This window comes from Dasypus novemcinctus, chromosome 28, assembly GCF_030445035.2.
Source record: "Dasypus novemcinctus isolate mDasNov1 chromosome 28, mDasNov1.1.hap2, whole genome shotgun sequence".
Classification (NCBI taxonomy): Eukaryota; Metazoa; Chordata; class Mammalia; order Cingulata; family Dasypodidae; genus Dasypus; species Dasypus novemcinctus.
In genome coordinates, this window is record NC_080700.1 from 21,504,001 (window position 1) to 21,530,999 (window position 26,999).

The following is a 26,999-nucleotide window of genomic DNA, read 5'->3' on the forward strand; positions in this document are numbered from 1 at the left end:
CACTGTACTACAGTATATACTATGGAGATGAAATGTTTCACGACAACAGGTTTGTATCACTATAATGCAATGTATACTATGGAGACAAAATGTTTCATGTTAACATTAGAAGAATATTTTTGGTAAATCTGGAGAAAAAAAATTATTTCCACCACTCACGACCTTCACACTAGTTTGGATTGACTAGATTTTCCCTTCTGAAAGAATTTCATCTTCTTACCCCTTTAGCTGTACAAATGGATGGTGAAAACGTAGTCCTATAAGGCAGTGAGGTCAAGGTTGGGTTCATGGATGACTGGGCTGAATTGCTGCAGAATTGACTAAAATGTGTTTCAATAATAACCTATTGGTTGTGGTTTAATTAATTTAGACATATTGCAACAGACTGAAGGTTTGTCCATTGCAAATTTTTCACTGGATATATATATGAAAAAGAAAACCTTGTGTTTTTTGGTACCAATTTAAAATTCTGCAAACAAAAAGTTTTTCCAAAAGCCATTAAACAGTTTTATTTATTACTGAACATTCATAAATATATTATAATCAGTTAATGGCAGGCATGATGAGTGTGCATATTCAAGACCAGTCCTGTTTGCTATTTCAGGTACTAGTAAGATTGGTTGTAGTACTCATATTTAACTCTATTGTTCTATTCCAATTCGAACTATGGAAATACGTGCAGTGATTTAGTAATTCTTTCAGAGTCCTTTGGACAGGGATCACTGTCTCTGGCCCTTGGCGACAGCTGGTTTACTATTTCTCTGGTCACTAGCACAGCCCTTGGTGGGTCACTGGCACCCATGAGAAATGCTAAGGATAGTACTTAGAAAAGCGGAGTGGCAAGTCATCAGCTAATTCAAGACAATGACATTGCCCCAATTCTATAGCCAACTTCAAATATGAGTTTGGCTGGACCAGTATATCTGAGTAGAACTTTTCTGTTTCTTTTCCTATCCTTTTCTCTTTCTCTCTCATTTTTCTTTTGTCCTCTCCCACAGACCCCATCTGCATATGAGTTTCCCCTTTATCCTTTTTGTGTCTGATGCTCTCTTCTCCCCCTTTTCTTTTACCTGTCTTTTCTTAGTCTTTCTGCTTAACAGCCCTTTCAAACTTTATCTTTCCTTTCTTAATCTCCCTCATATCACCTTCTCTCCTAACTGGCTATGATTTGAAATTGACTTCAGCCTTCTAAATATCTATTCATTTAATTTTGTTTTTACTCTTTCCTAACTTAAATTTAGTTTTGTTTCTTTGATCTTTTTCTCTTTTCACGGTCAATAAATGTATCTCCAAACTAAATTAACTTGGCTAAAGGAAGGGGGATTTTCTCTCCCTCTAGTCTAGCACTTACTTGAGCATCTGTCTTTATAGATGATATATGATGCTTTGGTGAGGATGGACCAGACCCAGGAGAAAGACTGAGCCGAAAATTATTCCGCCTCCTATCAGAGTTGGCCATCTTCTCTCCACATCTAGGATTTATCTTCACATCTAGGATTTATTTCCTTGAAGAAATAACTTAATAAGCCATATATCTATGAAAGGACAGTGCAGGAAGGGCTGAGGAGAATTTAAAAATCTAGCTAAACTGAGGCTGCTTTTGTCTCCCTTCTGCTGATTAAAGCAAGATTATATGTGAATTTTGTGGAAATTTCTATGAAAAAGTGTCACAGAATCAAATCTCTTAATCGTCATTAATGACAAAAACTTTATCAGCCAATAATTTGACACAGCCTCCTCCTAAACCACTTAACATCAGTCTCAAACTATTGGGCACACTCTGTCCCATTTCCCTAAGCCATTTAATAATAGTTACGTAAATAGTGAAAACAAAACACACAAATTTAGAATAATTCACATCGGTTTTGAACTTTAAAGTTTCTAAAGGACTTCCACATTAGCATTTCATCTGATCTTTTCTACAGCCTCACTGTAGAAAATAAAATAAAAGGCAGGGAAGCACACAAAAACAAATAAAACTTGGGTCTTAGCGAACTTAAGAAATTTGTCCAAGTTTGCAAGACTGGTAGACAGATTAGCCAAGATTCAAACCCACTCCTTCTGGCTCAGATAACCATTGCTGCTTCTTTGTATCCTTTCTCCTTATGATTCCACCCTCTGAAAATGCTAGAAAGTAACATACTGTGCCAGGGAGACTGTTTGTGAAAAACAGCTGTCATAGAAATGCTCATCTTTTGGGGCACCACAATCACAAAGGATATGTTCCATCCTTTAAATCTGTAACATTATGTATTAGTCAGCCAGAGGGGTGCAGATGCCAAATACCAGAAATCTGTTGGCTCTCATAAAGGGTATTTATTTGGGGTAGGAACTTACAGATACCAGGCCATAAAACATAAGTTACTTCCCTCACCAAAGACTATTTCCACATGTTGGGGCAAGATGGCTGCCGACGTCTGCCAGGGTTCAGGCTTCCTGGGTTCCTCTCTTCCCAGGTCTTCTTCTCTCTGGGCTCAGGGCTCCTCTCTTCCCAGGGCTCCAGTTTCAGCATCAAACTCCAATATCAAAACTCCAACATTAAGAACTCTTAACTCTGTCCTTTGCCATTCTTTTTATCTGTGCCCTACTGGCACAAGAGGTTTACATAAGTATTTAATCAAGTAAATTTATGAATCCAATATGCCCACTGGAAAAGATCAGTTTGCAAACATAATCCAATATTTCTTTTTGGAATTCATCAATAATATCAAACTGTTATGCATTATTTCAGAAGCCCATGTTTTATTTGCCCTGGTTTTGTTATAAAACAAAACTTAGGAATCTTCAACAACATTCACGTTGTAATGATGAAGACACAAAGGACAAAATTTCTGTACTTAAAACTTTTTGGCAACGTTTGCAGTGATAGTGCTTTTTTCATGATATTGATGAAAATGTTTAGAGTGATCTCTTTTTCTCTCTCTCAAAAAGGTATGGCAGACTAGTCGTTTACTTAATATCCTGTTTTGGTGTTGGCGTCACTGGTATTGGGGTGGCATTTGCACCAAATTTCCCTGTGTTTGTGATCTTCCGCTTCCTACAAGGTGTGTTTGGAAAGGGGACATGGATGACTTGCTTTGTGATTGGTAAGAAATTGTTACACCTTCTTTCCTGTTTGAGAACTTGAGTTCGATGGGTCAGACGCATCCAGCCAGAGCACCTTAGTCATGCGTCCTTTAACAATGAAATAGTGTGAGGTTTCACTGTTGCTATAGCGATAATTTCTGCAAAGAACATAGTGCCTGTGGCAGGATTCTGGTTGCTTTGCAAACTGAAATGCCTCCATCTGTTGGGAACCAAATAGGGAATATCATGATGTCATTAATGGGGTGAAATCACTTTCCAGCGCTACCATATTGTTATCTTGTGGTTTCTGGTTTGGCTTTGTTAGAAATTAGTTCTTACAAAAGTTTCAGTGGCTGGGGAGCAGACAGTAGCTCAGTGGCTGAGTGCATACTTCCCATGTACAGGGTCCCAGATTTGATCCCCAGTACCTCTTAAAAAAGAAAAAAATTCAGTGGCTCCTTGAAACAACTTTAAAGCATTTTCTGTGTATTTCTGTAATAGAGGTGGAGATGGCTTTCCCATGTTATAAAATATTGTTTAACTCTGGTCCTTCCATACCCATGGAGAACTTTTTACTACATGTAAGCTAAGACCTAAAAATGAGAAGTTAATTTTTGGACCTTCACTTTCTTCCATAACTTGAAAGTTTGACCTCATGGGTTTGAAAGAAAGAAAAGCCCCCTTTTACTCTTTGCTCATATTACTTAGTAGAGCCCAGGTCACAACCTTTGGCTATCTTTCTGGAATTGTCCATGGCCAACCACCTACTTTGAAAGTCATGGTGGACTTGTACCTTAGCATTCCACTTTGGCTTCTACTCTGTTCCATTACTGCAGTGCCCACATCGCAGACCCTTCAAAGAACTTTTTATTGGTGGTGGTGGAGGAGAAAGAATGCTAGGAGGGGTTGGAAGCCACTCACTGAAGCAGAAGGGATAACTGGATTCTGGGGCATTTTTAAGGGGTTCCCAAAGTTGTTATCTGAGGGCAACACTACGGCAGCCTGCCCCAGATGGTTAGACTGGAAGAAACCACTTAGTGGGTAGCGGCTGCAGAGAGAAGGATGCCAGCATTAAAAATGCCCACATGATTTTTAGAATGCCAGCTTGTCCAATCAGTGAAAAGCCCAACACTGTGGAGAGACTTATTTGATAGGAACTATCTTGTTATAACTATCTTGTTATAACTTGTAGAGTCAAATGTTCATCATGAATCTCCTAAGGAGACTAGAACATGCACATCTTTAAAGATACAGTGATAAAATTTAGCCAGTTTTCTGTAATTATGCTTTGGTAATTAAAATTACCTTTAAAAAATCATCAAAGCAACACATGTATCTTTTTGTATTCCCCTGCCGTGCCCAGAAGAGTGATTGGGCTAATCATGTAAGAGGAATATGATAAACACTTGATAATGGACAGAGTAGAGAGTGAAAGAAAAGCCTAGACGTTATCTTGAAAGCATATCTCCATCATTTCAGTAAGCGTGGAAGTCGGGGTATTGTTACGAGATAGGTAATACCCTAGTACTGCTGAATGGATGTGACAGGTGTAATGTCTTTTTATTTGTTTATTTTGGAACTGACCTTCAGCTTCCTAACCTCTTGTGTTTTTGTTTTTCTTCAGTGACAGAAATAGTAGGCTCAAAACAAAGGAGAATTGTGGGAATAGTGATTCAAATGTTCTTCACCCTTGGAATCATAATTCTCCCCGGAATTGCCTACATCATCCCCAATTGGCAAGGAATCCAGCTAGCCATAACACTGCCCAACTTTCTCTTCCTCCTTTATTACTGGTAATGTGGTTTTGGTCATTATCATATCCATACTTCCTCTGCAGAGATGTAGAATCTGTGCTTCCAAACCACTGTGGAAATGAAAGCCAAAAAAAAGGGATTGTCTAAAATCTCCAGAAACGCCAGATGAGTTCGGAGAATGTTTATTTGATTGGTAATTGTCATTAAAAGTAAACTGATAAAATTCCCAAACTTAAAATTCTGGGTACTGCCTTCCATTTGATTATTTTGCCACTTCTTCATGAAAACTATGAGGCAACAAGTGGTATCTGCCAGTATTTCAACAGGCAAAGTAAATGCAATCAATTTTTTTGCTTCTCTTCTATGTTTTCTTAAGCAAATTAATATTACTCTAAGAAAATGTTAAGGGCATCAGAAAATTAAGTTATCCAAAAGCTATAGGCCTATGCATTTGATTCTTGGTAGAGTGGACATATTTTAATTCATTCCTCGAATTTAATTTTAATACATGGGAAAATCAGTTTATGTAAACCAGGTTCTCAATCTTTTCCTCAGTGTACCTTAAACCCCCACTCTTTTCATATTTGTCAGTAAGAATACCATGATCTGAAATAGCCTGGTCTAATAAGAGCTATGCCCTTGAGTGTTTTTATGAGCAAAAGCATTTTATTCCTTCCATCCCTAACTTGCAAAATAATCTGCTAATAAAAATGTTTCCAAGAGCTTTATTATCAGTTCTCAGAATCTCCTAAACTTCTTTCTAATTGCAAGATCCATTTTGACACAAAAGCTCTAGCCATAAACTTTTAAGATTTTCAAATTCCTAGACATGAATCAGGAAAGTTTGTTTCCTTGTCAGGGTGGTTCCTGAGTCTCCCCGCTGGCTGATTACTCGGAAGAAAGGAGATAAAGCATTAAACATCCTAAGGTATATTGCTAAATGCAATGGGAAATATCTCTCACCAAATTACTCAGAGGTAAGCTTGTTTATTACTAATAACAAATACGGTTAAAGTAGCTGAATTAATTTCTTTGATGCTTAGGGATTTAATTTTGCTTCTTAAAATGATACGCGTATTATCAAATATATGACCAAATCATTTTTTGTCTGACTTAAAAGAAAATTTATCTTGGGAAGAATCACCTGATGTGTTAAAGAAAGAAAGATCAGCATGATAGTTGATCATTTCTATATTCTGTATTCTAATAGTTCCTCCAAGTTATTTGAATCATTACACTTTACCTAATGTAGTTCTCATAATAGTTAATAATTCATCTCTTGATTGCACAAACTGTGAATTAATTCATATATTGACATACAAGTGAGTCTAAAGATTGGTCTTTAAATTTAGCTTTGGAAATACTATTATTCAAACCAGAGCTTGAGCTCTCTATAATATTTCAGCCTTTAAACTTGTCTATGGTAGCCTGCTCCATTCCCGTTCCTCCCTCCCTCTGTCCCTCCAGCAAAAGCTTTCTGGGTGCCTCTGTGTCACTGAACTAAATGAATTGGGTGGGGCGGCAGGGGAGGATTAAAAATGCACTCCTTACCCTTTGGGAGATTTGCTGTATTGGAAGATACAATGTAGGGTGTTTATATATATAAAGACTAACATGTAAACAAGTATGTGCACATATAAAGAATAACATGTAAACAAATATGTGAAGCAATGCTTTAGCTGTAAAGACTAAGGGAATAGTGAATGCAAAATAACAGGTTTAATATAAAGAAGATTTTTGGAAGTTATGAATCCTGACTGAAACTTTATTAGGCTGGTAACATGGTTTTCTTCATAGCATTCAGTTTGTTTCTATCAGAAACACACTTTGCTGGTTTAATTTTCACTTCACCTTCCACTGCCGCCTGGAACTTGGTTGACTATTTCGGATTTTTACATTCTTTATCATTTTTATATTAAGCATCGTCAGTAGCATCTGTAGCGTCAGTAGCATCTGTGTTTACAAAGGTTTCAGTTGACCATTTGTCACTGTTGTAAGTCGATTAATGACATACCTTGAGGTCTCCAGATCATAAAATATATGGTAAAGATAAAATACGAATTTAAAAAAAAAACAATGAAGATTATTGTTAGAACAATTATAGGTTTGCAGAAAAATTTCAGAAAGTATAGAGGGACTCCATATATACGCATACACATATAGTTTCTTCTCTTATTACATCTTCCATTAGCATAGTGCATTGATTACAATTGATGAACCTATATTGAGACACTATTATTAACTGAAGTCTATAATTTACTTTAGGGTTCACTCTGTGTGCTGTACAGGTCTATGGGTTTTTGCCAATGCATAATGTCATGTATCCATCACTACAGAATCATACAGAATAGTTTCACTGCCTTTAAAATGCTCTGTGCACCACTCTTCAACCCTTCCTCTCTTCCCCCAGAACCTTTGGCAATCACTGATTTTTTTAATTAGCTCTGTAATTTTGCCTTTTCCAGAGCATCATATTCTGAAATCTCTTAGAACATCACCTTTTTCTCAGACTGGCTTCTTTCAACATGATCTTTTTTAATCACTAAGACTAGTCATTCCTTGATTGAGCAAATATGAGCTATGTAATTCCTTTAGGAGAAAAAAATACTTCTGCCTACTCCATTTGTCTTCAAAAGGAGTCAGATTACTAAAACACCTTGCTAATAGCTAAATTCAGGCATATTATAGACCAGACCATAGTTTTCTCTATCAGAGATCGTTATGTTCCCCCCAACATCATATAATGTACAAAGTACCTCTTTTTACAGTAATTCATATGTGCCAATAGTGCAGGTATTTTACTTGAAGGCCAACATCAGAATCACAGCAGGATCCTGTTATGCGTTTTGTGTAACTATAAATAGGGTCTCTAATCAATTATTCCTATTGTGATGACTTTAGTAAATACCGCCTATATCGATGTTATGATCGCACTGAGACCTTAAGTTTATGTGATTCCTTTAAACTTTCTACAGAGTTCTTTCATTTGCATTAGTTTATATCCCTGCTCTCTGGATCCCATCTCAAAGACACCCAGGTCCAAAGACCGAATTGCCCAACACCCTCTCTTCCTTTTCACAGAACCTCTTTTCCATAAATCTTGACTTTCGGAAGACGTCATCATCCTGTAAATTAGCTCACCCTTGCCGACCTCTCCAATTTCCACATCATCGTAGGGGTGCAGTTAAGCTCCAAGAGAGCTGGCACCTCTTCTCTCTTCCGAAGAGCTGTAGCCACCTCTTAGAGAGGCAGACTTAAGGACCTGATGCTCTCTATTACAGAAGATGGCATGAATTTTGCTTACAAACCAGGATTATACCAATCCCCTGGGTTTTAGGAAATGAGAAATAAAAGGAAGACATGGGCATGACGGATTTTATGAAAACATTTAACAAGGTGGATTGTTCCTTGCTGGTCCTGTGCCTGCTCTCAGTCTTACTCCACAAGCATGCTACTCCATTCGTGGGTTCAATAAACCCTGGCTCTCTCACCAGTCCCTCGGTTGCCATTTGCCAAAATTCCTGCTTGTCGTCTGACTCTGCCGACAGGATAGCTAGAAGGGAGAAATGCAGAACTTCAGGCTCTCAGAAGATACTAAGAGTGTAACTGTTATGCTTTGAAAAGAGAAGCCCCCAAATCAAAAGCCAATGCAAAAGAGGCAAGTGACTTGAGCTTGTAGGAAGTTATGTAGAAATTAGGTAGAATCAAAGACCAGGAGAGATTTTAAACACTAGGCAGCGTACCCACTGAACAAGACTGATTTATGGGACACCTGCCCTGAGGATTATCACCTTGTAGTACGCACATACTATACTTTCTTAAGCACACTTGAAAAAAATAAAAACCAAACTATGTAAGGCCACAATAATTACTGCACAGGCAAAACTACAGCATAACGCCTTGAAAGTATCTGTAGTCATCCACTAGCCGTGGGGTCATGTCAGCGAAAATAACTGTTTCCTGCTTGGTTTTGTTCATAAGGCAACGTTCTTGCATGTTCCAGTAAATGTGAAGTTTTTCTTTGGCACCAGGTTGACATTACTTCCTACCTGTTACTTGTAGTATCTTGGTTCTTGCCCTGCACCTGGTTACTAACCAAACCTGTCAGCTTTACATGATCACATGATGGCTATCATAGTTTGCCAATGGGCCACGTATACAAAGTACCAGAAATGGGTTGGCTTTTATAATGAGAATCTTAGGTAGGGTAAGAGCTTACAGTTCTGAGGCCATGCAATGCCCAAATCGAGGCGTCGGCTTTCTCAGACGTCCTGCCATGTGGCAAAGCAAGATGGCGGCCGACCTCCGCCGGGGCCCCTGCCTCCCCCTCCAGAACCTACGGTCTTCCAGAGCTCAACTTTGGGTGACCAGGCATAGGGTTTGTCTCTGTCAGGGCCTCCTCTCTCAGTCTCTTGGGGTTCCTCTGCCTTTCTGCATCTGTAGGTGAACCTGGAGTCCTCCTCACGTGGCAGGATCAACGTAATATGGCAGCTTCCTTTTCTCTATGTGGGTCCCTCTGTGTTTGTCTCCATTTGTATCAGACCCAGAAAGAGGGTAGAGATCCAGGGTGGCTCAAGCCTCACTGATGTAGTCCAATAAAAAACCCTTAAGTGATCTTACCAAGTAATCTAATCAAAGGCCCAGCTGAATTTTATGCATTCAAAGGGCACTACACCCACAGGAATTAATTAGTTTAAGAACAGGATCTTTCTCTGGGATTCGTAAAATAACTCAAATTGTTAAAACAGCCATGCAATAGCCTGTATGTCTAGGTGAAGGATGTATTGAATAGGAATGCTAGTCTGAGGAGATGGCCTTTGTGCCAGAAGCTGAATATGTGTGCTTGTCAAAATGAATAAGGAATGGGCAGATACTTGAGAGTGCTCAAGCTGTTGGTATATCAGAGCTTGATAGATAGAACTTGGTCTCCTGCTAGTTGTTTCTTAGGAACTTTTTCAAGTCGTGACCTGGGGTCATCTGTGATAATTTATGTTATTGCTCCCAACTCTCTCCAGTGCCTTTTCTGTAAGAGGGTTGTACATTCCTCTCTGCCAGTTGCCATATGACTTATGGTCACACGTCTCAGTGGTGTCAGGCTGGCCACTTGATGGGGTCAAGGGAGCAGAAGTGGCAGCACACCAGTTCCAAAGAAGAAGCTTTAAGAGGCATCATGAATTTCTGGCAGCTCTCTCACTCTTTCCTCTACCACAAGAACAGCACATCCTAAATCACTGCTGCTCCTTCACCATGGGTCTCAGAAAGAGAAAAGCTACAACTTGGAGCAAAGCTGCAGCAGCTGACCAGCAGCTGACCCCTCTGTGTAACATGGCCAAGAAATAACTGTGTCCTCAGTATGCTACAGTATGCTAAATGTGTCCCAGAATGCTCCTGAGGTTTGGGAGTGTTTGTTCTCGCAGCCAAAGCTAACTAATACAGATGTTCATAATTGCACTGGTTCCATTGCCAGAGTAGAGTTTAGTGATTCAACACATGTGTTGGTTATTTAGATGATATTGGATCATGGTAGATGAGATTATTGTTCAGAAATATTCACTTCCACGCCCATCAATTCCATGGGATGAAAATACTTTCCAGCTCTAGTGATGTTGGTCATTGCATGTAGTTTGCTTTGGCTTCACGGTAGGTGGAATATACTTCTTGCTCTTTGGTTCTGGGTGCCCACTTGACTTGCTTTGGCCAAAGGTATGTTAACAGATGTGTTGGAGTAGAGGCTTGAAATGTGCTTCTGTGGTTGGGCTTGATCTCTGCCCTTTGGCCATTGCCATGAGAAGAATATTCCCAGACTATCCTACTGGTCCCAGGTGGAAGCTGAGAGATATTTGGAATAGAGCTATCCCAGCAAAGCTTCCCCTGCCAACAAACATACATCAGTAGGCTCCCCAGCCAACCCCCAAACGTGTGAGCTCAATAAATGCTTATTACTTTATGCTGCTGAGATTTTGCGGCTGTTATACAGCATTATTTGTCAATAGTACATTGATGTGCTGATTGAACATCTGTGGTCACTGCACTGCACTGAACTGGATTATGTGACTACATAGGTTGTAAATGTGCCAGCATTTTTGGCTTCATTTTTTTCCCAAGGATTTTAAAGGCCTTTATGATAAGGGTCCTTCCCTTCCCAGGCCTTTATTGTAAAGGTTCCTCCTTTTCCATTCCGCCTTAGCTTTGCATGGGATATACTTATGGAAAACAGTAGTTTACAACTTTAGTTAACAAAGAACTTCTGATACTAATTGAATATGTTAATATTTGTTAGTAATATTTCATATTCTGCTGGCCCAATAAACCCATAAGGTTGGACTATAATTTCCTCATTTTTATGGTATGCTTATACAGCTCATTGTTCCTAGCTAATCTGTAGCTCATTAAAATATGAGTATAGATATTCCCTTGGTGATATCATGCATGAACACACTGATGGACATAACCCGTGGTAGCATGTTTAGGGGACATCAAGAACTGAAATTTGAGCTTTCTGATCCCCGAGGGATTCCTTAGACTTACCTTGAATATAAATGATCCTACGGTTTAATGTATTTCCAAAATACAAAAAGACTAAAACCTCATTAGATGGAAGCGGACTTGGCCCAGTGGTTAGGGCGTCCGCCTACCACATGGGAGGTCTGTGGTTCAAACCCCGGGCCTCCTTGACCCGTGTGGAGCTGGCCCATGCGCAGTGCTGATGCGCGCAAGGAGTGCCGTGCCACACAGAGGTGTCCCCCGCGTAGGGGAGCCCCACGCGCAAGGAGTGTGCCCCATAAGGACAGCGCCCAGCGTGAAAGGAAGTGCAGCCTGCCCAGGAATGGCGCCGCACACATGGAGAGCTGACACAACAAGATGACACAACAAAAAGAAACACAGATTCCCGGTGCTGCTGATAAGGATAGAGGCGGTCACAGAAGAACACACAGCGAAGGGACACAGAGAGCAGACAACTGGGGGGCGGGGAGGGGGGAAAGGAGAGAGAAAAAAAAGAAAAAAAAAACCCTCATCAGAGGCCTGGGGCAAGGCAACACGTGGAGGCTGGGCAAAGAAAAGGAAGTGCCCCCGGAAAGAGACTGATAAGTAGCCACTGAAATGAGAAGAAAACCAAAAGCAGAAGCCAAGGCAAGAAGGTGTTTCCGAGAGGATGTGGCTAAGTGTGCTTCGTGGCTGTTAGATCGAGTAAGATGAAAACAGAAAAGTTTCCGATTGATAACGGCTTTATCCTAAAGACTGTACTTCGAGTAACTGCACAAGGAAAAACAAGACCTTGATAAGGGCCTGAAGCAAGAAAAGCCATCTGAGTGCATTTGCTGTGCAGCAAGAATCACGAAGTAAAAACCAAAAAGGAGGCCCCAGACCAGAACAGACACTTCCCAAGCTACCCTGGTCAAGGAGATAAGAGCAATTTCAGATATCCACATAAAAACTTGAGATGAGGAAGCTTACCTAATTATTAAGGTTATATAAAATGTCTATTTCCAAAGTCATGCAGAAACCAGACAAGCAATACCCCTGTTCCAAGGTACCTTTCCAAATACTTTTTTTAAAAAATTCTCCTTATTAAAGATTTATTTTATTTATTTCTCCCCCTCCCCCCGTGTCTGTTGTGTGCTCATCTTCCTTTTTTAGGAGGCACCAGGAACTGAATTCAGGACCTCCCATGAGCACAGAGGCACGCAATCCCTTGAGCCACCTCCAGTCCCTACTTTCTTGTGTCTTTCATTATGTTTTTCTCCTTGTGTCTCTTGTGTCATCTTGTTGCATCAGCTCACTGTGCCGGCCCATCGTGTCTTGCTTGTCTTCTTTAGGAGGTACTGAAACCAAATCCACGACCTCCCATAGGATAGACACATATGCTTGAGCCACATCCACTTCTCTCCAAATACTCTTAAGTGGTCCCAAAGCACCTTAAACTCAGAATTCATTGAATGGTTTCCCTCTGTCTTTCCAAAAAGAATGAAACATTGTGATCGCTAACTCTTATTTTTTCAGTTACTCCCACCAATATCTGTATGTGCTGATGGGTTCCCCTCTCTGTCAGTCCCTGCCTCCCCAATATCATTTCATAATATTACAACGTACAAAATGTGCATTGACTGCAAACGTTCTGTGTGGGAAAAATTCTGTGTTCACAAAAACGCGTGTTGTTTGATGTGGCTAATGAGGAGCAGGGAGGCACCTTGCTGATTAAATCCACTTCAGACAAAGTGAGGGAGTTATGAAAACATCGATCATAAAAAATTTTAAAGGACGAAATTTGAGGAAAATAAGCAATATTTTTAAAAAGCTTTTGAAGCCTCATTAGAAAGTGCCAGTCTAATCGATTACCATGGTCACCAGAGAGCCTTCCAACTCATCACAGGTGCCATCTCTTCTATATGTTAATGAACTGTCACAACAAACACCAATTTTGCTACAGAGAGGGACTTTCCAGCTCTGGAAATGTCTCTTTCTGACATTTCCTTTCAAAGGGGGAATTTTTATAAATATAATTTTTTTCTTCCGAAAAAAAGGAGCCATATCCTGGCTCTGACCTTAATGAAGCTCATCAGAGCTATTTGGTATTCTACTCCAATTACGGGGCCAATTTTGTTTATGGTTGTATCTCATGGTTTTCTCAGAGTTGAGATTAGAGACCTGTCTGCATGGAATTCATTTCATGAGATCCAGAGAATGTCATTTACTTCCAGAGAATGCCTGAGTGGGGCACTCAGCCAGTGTCCCTGTCAAGAGTAAGAAAGGTGTGAGTCTAGAAAAGAATAAAGGATATTAGAATGCAAATCACTAGAAACTCATACACTACTCTATCCCGAGAGAGATCAATCTTCATTTTTTTACTTCACTAAGGGAATGGTACCGATTCTACTAGAAATGCTCTCATCCTTCAAATGCCACATAAAAATATGGATGCCATCATCTTAGCTTTAATTAGAATATCCTTGAACTCATGCAAAATGTCAGGACACCTGATCTCCCAAATCGATCATTGGAACTGGGGGTTAATTTAATAGTACTTCACTTAAATACATTTTTGGAAATAGATTGAGTTCCATTAATGATCTATATTTAAATGGATTGTTTTAATTAGTTAGTTTATATTTTTTCACTTTTTAAAAATAGGACTATATTGTACAAAAGGAGAAACAAGTTTTTTGCTACAATAAAAGAGGAATAAAAGCAGTCATATGGACATTTGAATTCAGCGTATGTCAAGAGCCCTGAGCTCCTTTTCTCTGCAATTAAATAAAAAGATCCTCCTACTCAGAGGAATTTAGCCTAAAATCGTTCAGGTCAGTAGACATTAATTTAACCATACAAATATTGAGGCAAAGATGTTCCAGAGCATCATATGGCTTTAATTGAATTAGAAATCCAAATGACCTATCTCTTAAAGAATGCGATTACAGTCGTGGAGTAGGCCAGGCAAATTTGGGGGATGCCTCACCAAAGAGCGGGATTTTGAGTGAGGAACCCTGGAAAACACAGGGCCTTCTCGCCAACTTGGTCTCATCTTCTAGAATCTCTCTTGGAATAACCAGGCTATGCCTTTGTCAAAATCTTAGCTCTTTCATTTTAGCACAAGTTAAAGCTTGAAAATATTCATCAATCTTGGTGTCCGAGGACACACGACTAAAAAGTAATTGCATGGGAAACGGACTTTGGCCCAGTGGTTAGGGCGTCCGTCTACCATATGGGAGGTCCGCGGTTCAAACCCCGGGCCTCCTTGACCCGTGTGGAGCTGGCCATGCGCAGTGCTGATGCGCGCAAGGAGTGCCGTGCCACGCAGGGGTGTCCCCCGCATAAGGGAGCCCCACGCGCAAGGAGTGCGCCCATGAGGAGAGCCGCCCAGCGTGAAAAGAAAGCAGCCTGCCCAGGAACGGCGCCGCCCACACTTCCCGTGCCGCTGATGACAACAGAAGCGGACAAAGAAACAAGACCCAGCAAATGGACACCAAGAACAGACAGCCAGGGGAGGGGGGGAAATTAAATAAATAAATAAATCTTTAAAAAAAAAAAAAAAAAGTAATTGCAGTAGTGGTGTGCTCGAGCAGTTGAGCACCTGCCTCCCAACAGAGGTCCCGAGTTCAGTTCCTGGTGCCTCCTAAAGAAAACAAACAAGGAGCAGACAGCGAGCAAAAATGAGCAACAATGAGCAAACAACAAGCAAAAACAAAATAAGCAAACAGTGCAGAAACAAACAAACAGAAATGAGGGAGCCAGGTCAGTGGCTCAGTGGCTGAATGCCGACCTCCCATGTACGAGCTCCTAGGTTCAATTCCCAGTCCCGGTCCCTCAAAAAAAAAAAAGAAGTTATTTTATCTCCAGAATACAGGACAACTAATGAACTACTGAGGAGGACTTCTCTCAGATGCTGACCAGTAGGGCAAATTCTCCAGTTTGCCCAGGTTTGAGAGGCTCCCCAGGGCGCAGGACTTTCAGTGCTAAAACTGAGAAGGTCCTGGGCAATATGGGACAAGTGAGTCCCCCCCTCTGTCGGTCCCTGCTCCCCCAGTTATGCTCAGAGGAAGATTCCCAGGGCGTACACTTTGTTGGCCTTGCGAGCCTGTTCCCTGGGCCCTCGTGTCCGTGGAAGATCTTGGGATCCTGGCCTGACGACAGGATGAGGTATATGCAATTTGTTTGCTGGACTGTTCTCAATATCACATGCAAATGCTAGACTTCCAGGCACCTGGCAAGCTTCCTCTGGCGTCCTCAGCTCTTTCTTCCTCAGTTCCTAGTTTCCAGTCTAGCTCTGAAGCTGTTTGACTGGGGCCCAGGCCCCCCTGCATCATTTCTGCTTGTTCTTTCCTCCAAAAGTAGGAGCCTGTCACCATGTGCCCACTCATCCATTGTCCTGACATCAGGCATATACTCTTCAAAAGCCTGGAGCCGGTACCCTCTTGATGACGAGGACCTGCTCTCTCCAGGGACTGCCGCTGCTATGAATCCAACCTCTGGAGCAGTTGAGTCCCCAGGAGAAGACCCAAGCATGCCCCGCCTTTCTAAGTGGCTCCTCTCCTTGGAGGAATTAGTTCTGGTGCCTGGTCAGCCTTCAGACCTAAAGCCCCTTTCGTTCTCACTCTCCTTTCCCTCTTATCAAAATTCCAGCACACCGTTTTCACAGGGGGATTTATGTGGGTTCCAAGCTGGGCAAAGTGACTTTTTAAAAATTTCTCTCACCTTCCCCTCACCCCCAGTTGTCTGCTCTCTGTGTCCATTCGCTGTGTGTTCTTCTGTGACCGCTTCTATCCTTATCAGTAGCACCGGGAATCTGTGTCTCTTTTTGTTGCATCATCTTGCTGCATCGTCAGCTCTCGGTGTGTGCGGCGCCACCCTGGGCAGGCTGCATTTTTTCGCACTGGGCGGCTCTCCTTACGGGGCGCACTCCTTGCACATGGGGCTCCCCTATGCGGGGGACACCCCTGTGTGGCATGGCACTCCTTGCACGCGGCAGCACTGCACATGGGCCAGCTCACCACATGGGTCAGGAGGCCCTGGGTTTGAACCCTGGACCTCCCACATGGTAGGCAGATGCCCTATCCATTGAGCCAAATCCACTTCCCCACATAGTGACTTTCCAAGCCATTTCAATTAGCCGCTCTATGGTAATCTTGGAATCAATGGACTCCTCCCTTTTTTCCTTTTAAGAGGATGATTTTCAACCTTACTCTTTAGGGCTCTGGATCCCCATATCCCTTTTATATGGAAGGAAGCCTTTGACTCTTCCTGCTGTAGTCCAAGCCCTGCTGACATCATAAGCAAACTTAAACTACAAAACAAAGTGAATAAGCCACACAGGCTTATTTTGTTAGCATTAATATTGGTTGCTCTCTTTTGGGGGAATTGCAAAAGTTCCTAATTATTTTAATTCTGGTTCTCCATTAGAATGGAGGAGTGTGTTTGGTCTTTCTTCTTTTTTTGAGCATTTTTCAAGAGAATGGCTATCTAATACCTCCTTTGAAATCCTCATGCTCTGTCTGGGAGGCAGAAAAAGATGGTCAGCTTTTTCAAGTGTCTTGTTTCTTTGCCGTTAGTTCATTCTTGGATTTTCAGCAAAACCGTCTTCTGCAATACACATTACTGTGCTTCCCTGCTGTGAATAAATGAGAAAATACTAGGTCTTTGTGAAAGTGTTCCCTCCTGCACAAGATGTTGGAACCCTGACTCCTGGCATCATTCAGAGTCAGAGTTGCCATTACCAGGAGTACTGTTTGGCTACATCTTTGACCTACAAGAAAAATTGCCTGTCTTCATGAAATACTCTAAAGAAAAGAGATGTTGCCTGGGGAGCAGGTGAAATCCATTAAATTCCCCAGAGCTAAATTAAATGTTGGTGTTCAGAGATGATGTGCAGGTAGATAAGAACAGGAGGAGGTTGTGCTAAATAGTAAGAGAGAGAATACAATGAGATCCACTTGTGCCAATCTCTTGAGATTGCAGCCAGGTAGAGTAGTGTGGAAGTATCAGGTACTACATTTCCATGGGATTTTTCAACTCCTAGAAAAAAAAATAGCAACCAAGAGTCATCTAACAGACGACTGGGTGAGGATCTCCTGGGTGGAGTTGCCATAGCAATATTTCTTCATGTTCAGGGATTGCTAGGTTCCTTGGATGGGAACAGGTAATATGGACCTACGTTGTCTTTTTCTTTGAATTTGGAGCTTTCTGAAGGGAAGGAAGTGTAATTTAATATACAGAAAGAGGACCTGATGAAGAGGAAACCTTGAGGTTTTTCCAAATAGTCAATGTACCTTTCTCACATTCCAAAAAATATGTATTCAGACTAGTAGAGGTCTGAATATGGAGGTTTTCAAGAGTCTTTGTATCCTTACCAGAAGAACAGAGGAGAACTGAGGGAATGTTGGGAAGCAATGGCCAGAACCAAGTATACAGAAAAAGTGTCTTTCACGGAATAACAAAAACTTGTCATCCTCCCTGGTGCTGGGTGGGGAGTACGAGCAGAGAGAGAAGCCTGGGCCAGCAGATTGCTCTCCCAGTGCAGACTCTTGTCTGCCAGCGCATGGAAGCTCAGTCCCAGAGCTGATGGAAGGATTGGGTGGCAGATCTGCCCCCATGAGCTGTAGATCCTTGGAGATGGTGATTGCAAAAGCCCCCAAAACATTTGCAACCAAGCCTTCTCTGTCGACTGAGCTGATACGCCTTGACAGTAAACAGAAGCCTCCACACTCAGAAAACGATGGGAGGTGGTGGTCTATGGGCTCCAAGAAGATTAGTCTCCATTTGATGAGCAACTGTTTCACGATCTCTCGAGGTTCATTATACCGTGTGCTCAGGAAAAGTCCAGCAACCCCAGAGGCTCTTTAAATTCTTGATAACAACTTTTAAGATCCACTCCCTCATTTTTTTTTTTCATGATTCAATAACATTAACTCAAGTTCATTATTTTTGCCTCTTTCACTGACCTTTAAGGCCAGGCTGTAAATGTTAGGCTGAAAGACTTGGCCAAGTTGGGGCAGAATTGCCTGGCTCTCTCTCAACGATGATTTCTTGTTTTCTTTTCCTCCTTACATTTCAGAACCAATACACCACAAGTAGTTTAGACCTCGAGATAAATTGAAGGAGGCTTATGGGATGAATATTCAGCAAGATCACTTTCATGGCATAGAGTGAAATGGAGATTAATTATCCATATGTTTTGATCAATATGTATAGTCATCCAGATTTTGACAATTTTTTTTGAGACCTGACTTAGATAAATTTTGCTAAACACCATTCAAGTATTCACTCCACAAGTCATAACCATTTATAGCCTGTGTTTACACAGGCTGCTCTAAAATTAGCAGAGATGAAACTTTTTGATGGCAATCGAGTGAAAAACTGAATATACTTCTCGTAACATTACTTAGAGTCCCCTTTCTTCCCACAATTCTGTAATCTTTTTGGTGTACTTTGTTGTCTGAAAAATAACCAGTCTCTAAATTTCAACAGGGCAATTATTAATTATCACAGTGAAAATATTTTTCACATTAAAATCTGAATAGAATATTTTATTTGTTCACTACATATTTGGAAACACCACTTTAATGTAACTGAAATGCAGTTGTCCCAGAAACCAAAGTATATTGAAACACACATTGTAACAGTTATTTATCATCATTTGTTCCTCCATTTTTTCCAACAGTTACTGAGCATCGTGTTCAAAGCATTTCCTTTTTAAACAACCTCTGTGTAATATTCACTTTAAAAAATATGTTTCCAAACGTGTTCAAGTCTCCTCTCATATTTTTTCCAGTTCTCTGTGGGCGCATTTCTTACTTTTTCTCTTTTTCTCTTTTTGGGCTGTTTTCAATCTCTCTTCTACTAATGGTTCTATAAACTATTTAACTGTATACACTTCCATCCTATACAAGTTTTATAAAACTAATATGAATTGTCCTCTCATTTAAAGTTGAAGAGTAGCTCAAATCTTTTGTGTAGTGTTTGAAACCATTTAAGTAGTTTTTTTTTTACCCAGCATGTTTTCATTTAAGGGCTTTTGTGTATAAATAGAAAGGCAATAAATTGAAGCTGTTAATTGCAGAATCTAATTTGTATCTTTGTTGGAATATGATAAAGCAAGACATGGTTCAAAGTTAGAGTAATTTATGAACACTGTATAACCTGAACGCAGCTTACCACAATCCAGAGAGTCAGTCATTTGACTACACACCTTTCACTATCAACCATGTTTAGAATCTCAATCTAGGGATGATGTCACGCCACCCATTCACAGCTTTTATGTACAAGTGTCTCATCTCTCTTTAATGGCCATTCTGCATGGAGCAATAAAGGATATACCAGTGATCAATAAGTAACCATATGCAGACAATATTTTGGCAAATCAAAAACCATAAGAGGGAGCACCACCCAAGTTCAGAACTCACCAAAGGATTGTGATATTTATTGAACTGCTTGGAAACTGCTCTTTTAATTGTTCAGTTTACTTGACTTTCCTTAGTAAAAGTTCCTTCAGCATTCTCAAATGCAAATAAATAAACATGAAACCAAGGACTTTCTGAGATACAGAAGGAAGGAAAATTTGGACAGTGTGCAAATCTGAACATGGTGTCCTCTGTGTTACCCTGCCTGAGGGTGCATTTGTGATTTGCCTTTCTTCACGTGTGAAGTCAAGCTCATCACTATCTTCTTTGGGCTGGACAAGGTGCCTCTTGTGTTTGATTCCATTTTATTTTCTCCTTCATTTATGATGCCCACTCTTCCCCTCAAAAGCTTTCCACTCTTATGTGTTTGATTTGTGCCCTTCAATATCTGTAAAACGGTCTCTCTGATGGATTTAAGTAACATAAATGTTCTTGTGCTGCTACAGTCTATGTTTCTTTCTTTTTTCACTTAACAATATGTGTTAAGTTAATTTGCATGGGCAAACGCATTCTTTCCCACTGCTGCGTGGTTTTCATCAGCACACATCTGCGGTATTTCACTTATCCATCCTCCGGATGGTAGGCCCCTCAGATGCCCCCAGTAATTGTAATCCACCTTTTCATGCTTGACCCCTTTGGATCTTCGCGAGCTTTTCCCTGGAATAGAACGCGTAGGAGGAGAACTGCTGGGTCACGGGCTACAGAGTCACGCTGGACCTCTCCAGAAGAGTTGCGCTGGTGTCCCTTCCCAGGTGGGCTCTCCAAGGACTCCCATTTGTTATTTCCCGATTTTCTCGTCTTCACCAATTTCCTGAGGGTGTAATCTCCGGTTACTGGAGAGATTCAGTCTGTCAACCATGAGCCTGGCTGTAGGGTGGCACCTCTGAGAATTTCCTCCCTATCTCTTTGTCCATTTGTATTGGATTTTCTGGTATTTTTCCCCCTCTACCCTTGATTTATAAGATCTCCTTTATTTATTTATTTCCTTATTTATTTATTTTTAGAGCAGTTCTAGGTTTACAGAAAAATCATACAGAAAGTACAGAGTTCCCATATAGCCCTCCCTCACACACACAGTTTCTCATCATTAACATTTTGAATTAGTGTGCGCTTCCTTGCCAACATTTGCTATTTACCTTTTTTTAAAAATAATAACTATTTTGATGGGTGTAAAATGGTATCCTTTTGTATTTACAATATTAACTCCTCATTGGTTTTATTTATTTTTTTATTTTTTTAACAAGTCAATTTTATTGATACTTATTAATAAAGCATACAATTCATCCAAAGTATACGTGATATAATCACGTAGATGTGCATTCATCACTTCAGTCCATTATTAGAGCATTTTCATTATTTCAGTCATAATAAAAAACAAAACGAACAAGAAAATTCTTCACTTCCCAATCTATGTTTCCCCTGCTGTACATAGCTGCTATTTCTGGCTATTCTTGCACAATTATTTACTTATTAAGCAGTTTTGTTGAGATATATTCAGATACCATATGATTTATCCACAGTGTATAATCAATAGCTATTAGCCTAATCACAATGTTGTGCATTCATACCTCGTTGGTTTTAGACACCACAAAAACCACCTGAAACTTTCAGCTGCCCACTAGCTCTATTTTTTCCTCATTGAACAAAATTCTCTTAATTAATATAGTCAATTCAATCTACATTTTTGCCTATTGATTGTTTAACGGGGTTTGTTCAAAAGGCCACGAAGAGATTCTCCTATTAGCCATCTGGCTTTGACTGCCGCATTCAGGCCTTGAATTCATCTGGAGTTCACTGTTGTTCTGGGTGTGAAGTGGGATCCACCTTATTTTTTTTATACTGAGGCAATTTTCCCAGCATCAGCTAATAAGCAGATTCATCATTTATCAAGCTCCCTTTTCAATTAAAATTAGCTCTCAATGTAATACCTGCTTATTATTTTTCACGAACCCAATCATTAATGGCTGAACTGTGTATTTCTGTGTGGTGGGTTGTCTAGGATGTTTGCCAGGCTTTTCAGGTATTACCAGTGAAGGAAGCACACCTGTGACTAATAAGCTGTATCCTCTAGACCCCAAATCCTTACCCAGACACAAAATAGTCACTTTCACACACTGGTCTTAAAAATCATTTTGTTTTTGTGAATAAAATTTCCCAACACTTACCATCCTCTAAAGCACATTTTCTCTGTTTTGAGCTTTGTTCTCTAACTGTTCATCAGTGAAATGATGCAGAAGTTCTATTCTGAGCCTGAAAATCAGAAGGGACTAGAAAGGCAGATCCCCCTTTCCCCAAATATTCAAACATTTTTTTGAAAAAAAAAATTACTACTCCTTGAGATAGTACTATCGGCCCCCCTTACATCTCCAAAGGGGATAAGGTATATGAACACAATTTATAAACGTAAGGAGATAATAATTTTTCAGACCTACCGATACCTTCATGACATCTATTTAGAGACTGAAACTTGATTGTATAAATATTTTTACCACCGAGGCAAAGGCCTAAACTCTTATTTAAGAAGTCTTCAATGGAATGGCAGTTCTACCCAGGGGACTTTCTGTTTCAGCGTTACAGTTTTTTTTTTTAATTATTGATTTTGTAAAAATATTACATTAAAAAAAAATATGAGGTCCCATTCAACCCTACCACCCCCACCCCACCACTCCCCCCCCCAGCAACCCTCACTCCCGTCATCCTGACACATCCATTGCATTTGGTAAGTACGTCTCTGGGCATCTCTGCACCTCATGGTCAATGGTCCACATCATGGCCCACACTCTCCCCCATTCCATCCAGTGGGCCCTGTGAGGATTTACAATGTCCGGTGATTGCCCCTGCAGCACCATCCAGGGCAACTCCAAGTCCCAAAGGTGCCTCCACATCTCATCTCTTCCTGCCATTCCCCTTACCCATCAGCCACCATGTCCACTTTTCCCACTCCAATGCCACCTTTTCTAGCGTTACAGTTTTTTGGTTTATTTCTGTGGCAAATTGATTAACGCCTAGGATGTGAAAATGCAGGAAAACAGTCCTCATTTCTTTTTTAAGAGTTTTAAAGGTGTGCATTTCTAAGGACTATTCATGGTAAGAAGTAAACACCAATCTTAGAAAAATTGCAATTTTCAAAACTTAAGTTGAGTCATCTTCATTTACTTCAAAATAGAAACAGCACTACCATAATAAGTTCCTATGAGCAGGGTGTGAACTGAAGGTTTTTTTCTTCTCAACTTGAGAAATCTATAGACTCTCATGATCTGGGATTGGCTAGATCATGTGTGTAGCAGATACTACCACAAGCGCAGTTGCTTAACACCACTGAAATATATATTTGAAAGTGGTTAAAGGGGGAGGGAAGAAAAGCTCAGTGGCTTAAAACAACAAATCCTTATTTCTTGTTCTTGCTACACATTGTAGATTAATTGGGGGTTGTTGAGTCTACAGATTTCTCACTCTTTCATCCAGGCTGACAGAGAAGCCACCATTTGAACCACTGCAGAAGAGAAAGTTCTAGAAGGCCTTGGACGCGCTTCACGCGCAGAGTTGGTTAAGTGGGCCCACCCAGACCCAAAAGACCAAGAGTGCAGGCTTATCATGTGTCTGTAAGGGAAAGGGAAGGCGTCTGTGGACCAAAAATATTTGGCAAACTCTGCTAATGACTACCACAGATCTCTAGTAAATGAGAATGCAGGATGTGGGAGAAACACTGACTTGGGATGATCAGTGTTTTACAGTTCAGATTATTACTGCCGACGAGAGAAGTTTTGTCTTTATTACTAGTAAAAAAATGATAATAAATAATTATTTGGCAAAATGTAAGCACAATTTATAGATTTCTTATGGAAAAAGTATATGTAATATATTATGTGTAAAAAATATACATATACTATATATATACATACACAGTATATATTGTATATATAAAAATACATACAATATATACAAAGACCCATTTCCCAGAAACCACAGCTTCCAGACATACTGGGGGGGGGAGAGGGAGGAGGACTGAGCCCAGGGGGGAGGAAACTCACTGGAACACTTGGAAAATGGAAGAAACTGAGGAGCGAGGGTGACTCTCCATGAGCTCAGCCAGCAGTCTAGTGCCAGCCCACAGCTGTGGGGTTTAGAAGAGCCAAGCAGTTGGGGAGCCCCAGACGGTGATGCCAGCTTGCTTGAGCCTGGTAAGAGCTGTGTGAAGGGAAATAAGAGAGGGACCCCGTTCTCCTGAAGCAAAGGCTCACAGGAATACTGGGGCCCGCAATCCCTACCTGCTGGCTCTCTGGCACCATCATCTTCAGCTGGCCCCTGACCATCGTGGAGCTTTGGAAACCTGAGAGACCCAGGCTTGGTGACACCTTGCCTGCGCTTGGCCAACCAGATAGGGCTGCCAACCGAGGAGAGGGGACATATACGCCCAGGCCCATACGGAAAGACAGCCGCCCGGAATCTAGCCGGGTAAGGTTGTAGATTTTCCAGAATCCTGCAAACTCCAGGGCACCTGGAGAAGATAGCGCTGAGGTGTGGGCAAGGAAAATATTCCCTCAGCTAGCGAGGAGAAAGGCCATCTGAAAAGTTTAATTTATGTTAAAGACCATGTTTTTATTAAAATAGTTTCTGAAGCACTCAGAAGGCTAAGAAAATGACCATAAGAATTTGGATGGGTGAAAATTCTTTTGATGGGAGAAATGTGGTTTTGATTTTTATTAGTGATAGAGCAGATGATTTAAGTCATTCACCCAAGCTTTAGCTCCTCTTCAAAAAAGCCCTTTCCTAACTAGTGACTTAAAGATACGCAGTTTGTCTCCATACTTGGTTTATTCTCCATAGAATGGAGAATTTCATTTATCCACACAATCGACTGTAGTGCGAGGGATAGGGCATTCTTCTCAATTTGACATTTTCTGGTTAGAATGATTATTGACATTTACCAGTACCAGGACTGTTGGGGAGTTCGAGGAACATGTTCAATTCAGTCCACTAATGTCAATTTTTGGTGTGTTTTCCTCCCAAGTTTGGAGTCTTTAGGGTTAGAGTTTTAGAACTGCCCTTGCAAGTTCCTTGCAAGTTCCAAGTTCCTTGCAAGGCCCTTGCAAGGGCAGTTCTAAAACTCTTCTTTCTCCTTCCTTGTTTTAGTACCATGACCCCCAAAATAAAACAAAGACAAACATCTCAGCTTCGTTTTTAGGAAATGAAGAAATGTCCCAACACGTGACCCACAGCTGCATTGCGTTAACCTTTGCTAATGTCTCCGTGGCCCTTTGGGTCCCTTGTGGGACCTCTTAGCTAGATGTACTTTTTGCTGTTGTAGGCAGCCTGCCCAGTCAAGTGGGAACGAGAGAGGGACTTCATTATTTTGTTCTGTTAGCTTGAGATGTGCTATAAGTGTAAATCACTCAGTGGATTGCAAAGATTTGGTATGGAAAAGAACACAAACTATCTCATTTATAATTTTATATTGAGTACATGTCAGAATGAGAGAGTCTACAGCTGCAAACAGGAGAGTCCCATCCATCAGCCCTGTGGGATTGAAGCCCATTCTCATTTAGAGGTGGAGTGGGCATCACCATCCCAGAATCTTCAGGACTGGGGAATAAAATATGAACTAGAGTGGACTTACTGGTATTCTACTATAGAGTTATTGGGGTTCTAGCAATGGAAGAAATTATATCATTGATGTGGAGACAGTGGTCACTGAAGATGCTGAAGGCAGGGAGAGGGAAAAAGAGGTGTGTTATGGGGGCATTTTCAGGACTTGGAATTGTCCTGAATGACATTGCAAAGACAGATATAGGACATTATATATCCTGCCATAACCTACAGAATCGAGTGGGCGAGAGTGTAAAATACAATGGAAACTATAATCCATGCTTCCTGGCAGTGCTCCAAATGTGTTCATCAATTGCAATGAATGTACCACACTCATGATTGTTAATGTGGGGAAACTTAGGAGGTGTGGGGAGTGGGGCATTTGGGAATCCCTTATTTTTTTTTTATGTAACATTTATGTCATCTAAGTATCTTTTAAAAATAAGTAAAAAATAAAAATAAAAATAAATGATAACAATTTGGATATGGTAGATTAAATGAAATAATTATTAGAATTAATTTTGCCTGTTTCTCTTTCGCCTTTTATAATGTGGCTACTAGAAAATGTAAACTTACGTGGCTCACATAGGTGGCTTACATTTTGTTTGGATTAGAGAATGCTCTAGAAGACTGGGATTTTTAACTACTTTAATAAGCATCAAACATTCATGATTCATAATTTCAATTCATAATTATCAATTTAAAGCATTCATAATTTAAGGAATTTTTATCGTGGTAACATATATACAACCCAAAATTTTCCATTTTAACCACTTTCAAGCACACAGGGCGGTGGTATTGATTACATTCACAATGTTGAACTTTCATCACCACCATCCATTACCAAACTTTCCCACTCCACCAAACAGAAACTCTATACCCATTAAGCAAAGCTCCCCTTGCCCCCCCTCCTCCCAGCCCCCGGTAAACTGTAATCTTCTTTCTGTTTCTATGAATTTACATATTCTCATTATTTCCTGTAAGTGGAATCATACAGTATTCGTGCTTTTGTGTCTGGCTAATATCAATCAGCTGACATCTTCAGGGTTCGTCGGTGTTGTATCATGTACCAGAGCTTCATTCCTTCTTACGACAGAATGACATGCCACTGTGTGCACGCCCTACATCGTGCTTATCCACTCTTCTGTTTGGGCACTTGGGTTGCTTCCAACTTTTGGCAGTTGTGGATAATGTCTGTTCGAGTCCCTTCCCCGTTTTTAATTCTTTTGGTTTGCCGGGTCATATGGCAATGCTACACAGCACGTCAGCTTCTGAGGAACCACCAAACTGCTTCACCTCAGTTGCACCATTTCTCCATCCCACCAGCCATGGAGGCGGGTTCCTCCTCCTCCTCCTCCTCGCCATCACTTCCTCTTTCCCATTTAAAAAATAATAATAACCCAGTTGGTGTGAAGGGGTATGATCGTTTCGGGTATTTCTTTACCTTGTAGCTCTTGTAGGGCAAATGTTTTACGCACTCTTGTTTTAAAGTAAAATGAGGTTGAAAAACACCCCAAAGCTCTATGGCTAATCAGGCAACTTCTCTTTTGTGAGTACCAGGCAGCGCTGTTCCCACCCAGAAGCTGGCCGAAGCTGCGTGACGTTAGACGGGTGCTGCTGGGTCTTCTGGTGGTGGCCTTTGACCAACGAGGTCATCCTCTGGGTGGGAAGCTGGGGGAGGACGTGGGTGTGACAGCAGCGG

At 40.8% G+C, this 26,999-nt stretch overlaps 1 protein-coding gene across 1 annotated transcript in view; it reads left to right on the forward strand.

The window, feature by feature from the left end:
• Window positions 1-26,999, forward strand: part of SLC22A3 (solute carrier family 22 member 3) — a 127,573-nt gene that overhangs the window by 71,552 nt on the left and 29,022 nt on the right. The window contains exons 3-5 of the mRNA XM_004449796.5: window positions 2,932-3,086; window positions 4,691-4,859; window positions 5,680-5,797. Coding sequence (XP_004449853.2) covers window positions 2,932-3,086; window positions 4,691-4,859; window positions 5,680-5,797 — 442 coding nt within the window. The remainder of the gene's footprint in view (window positions 1-2,931; window positions 3,087-4,690; window positions 4,860-5,679; window positions 5,798-26,999) is intronic.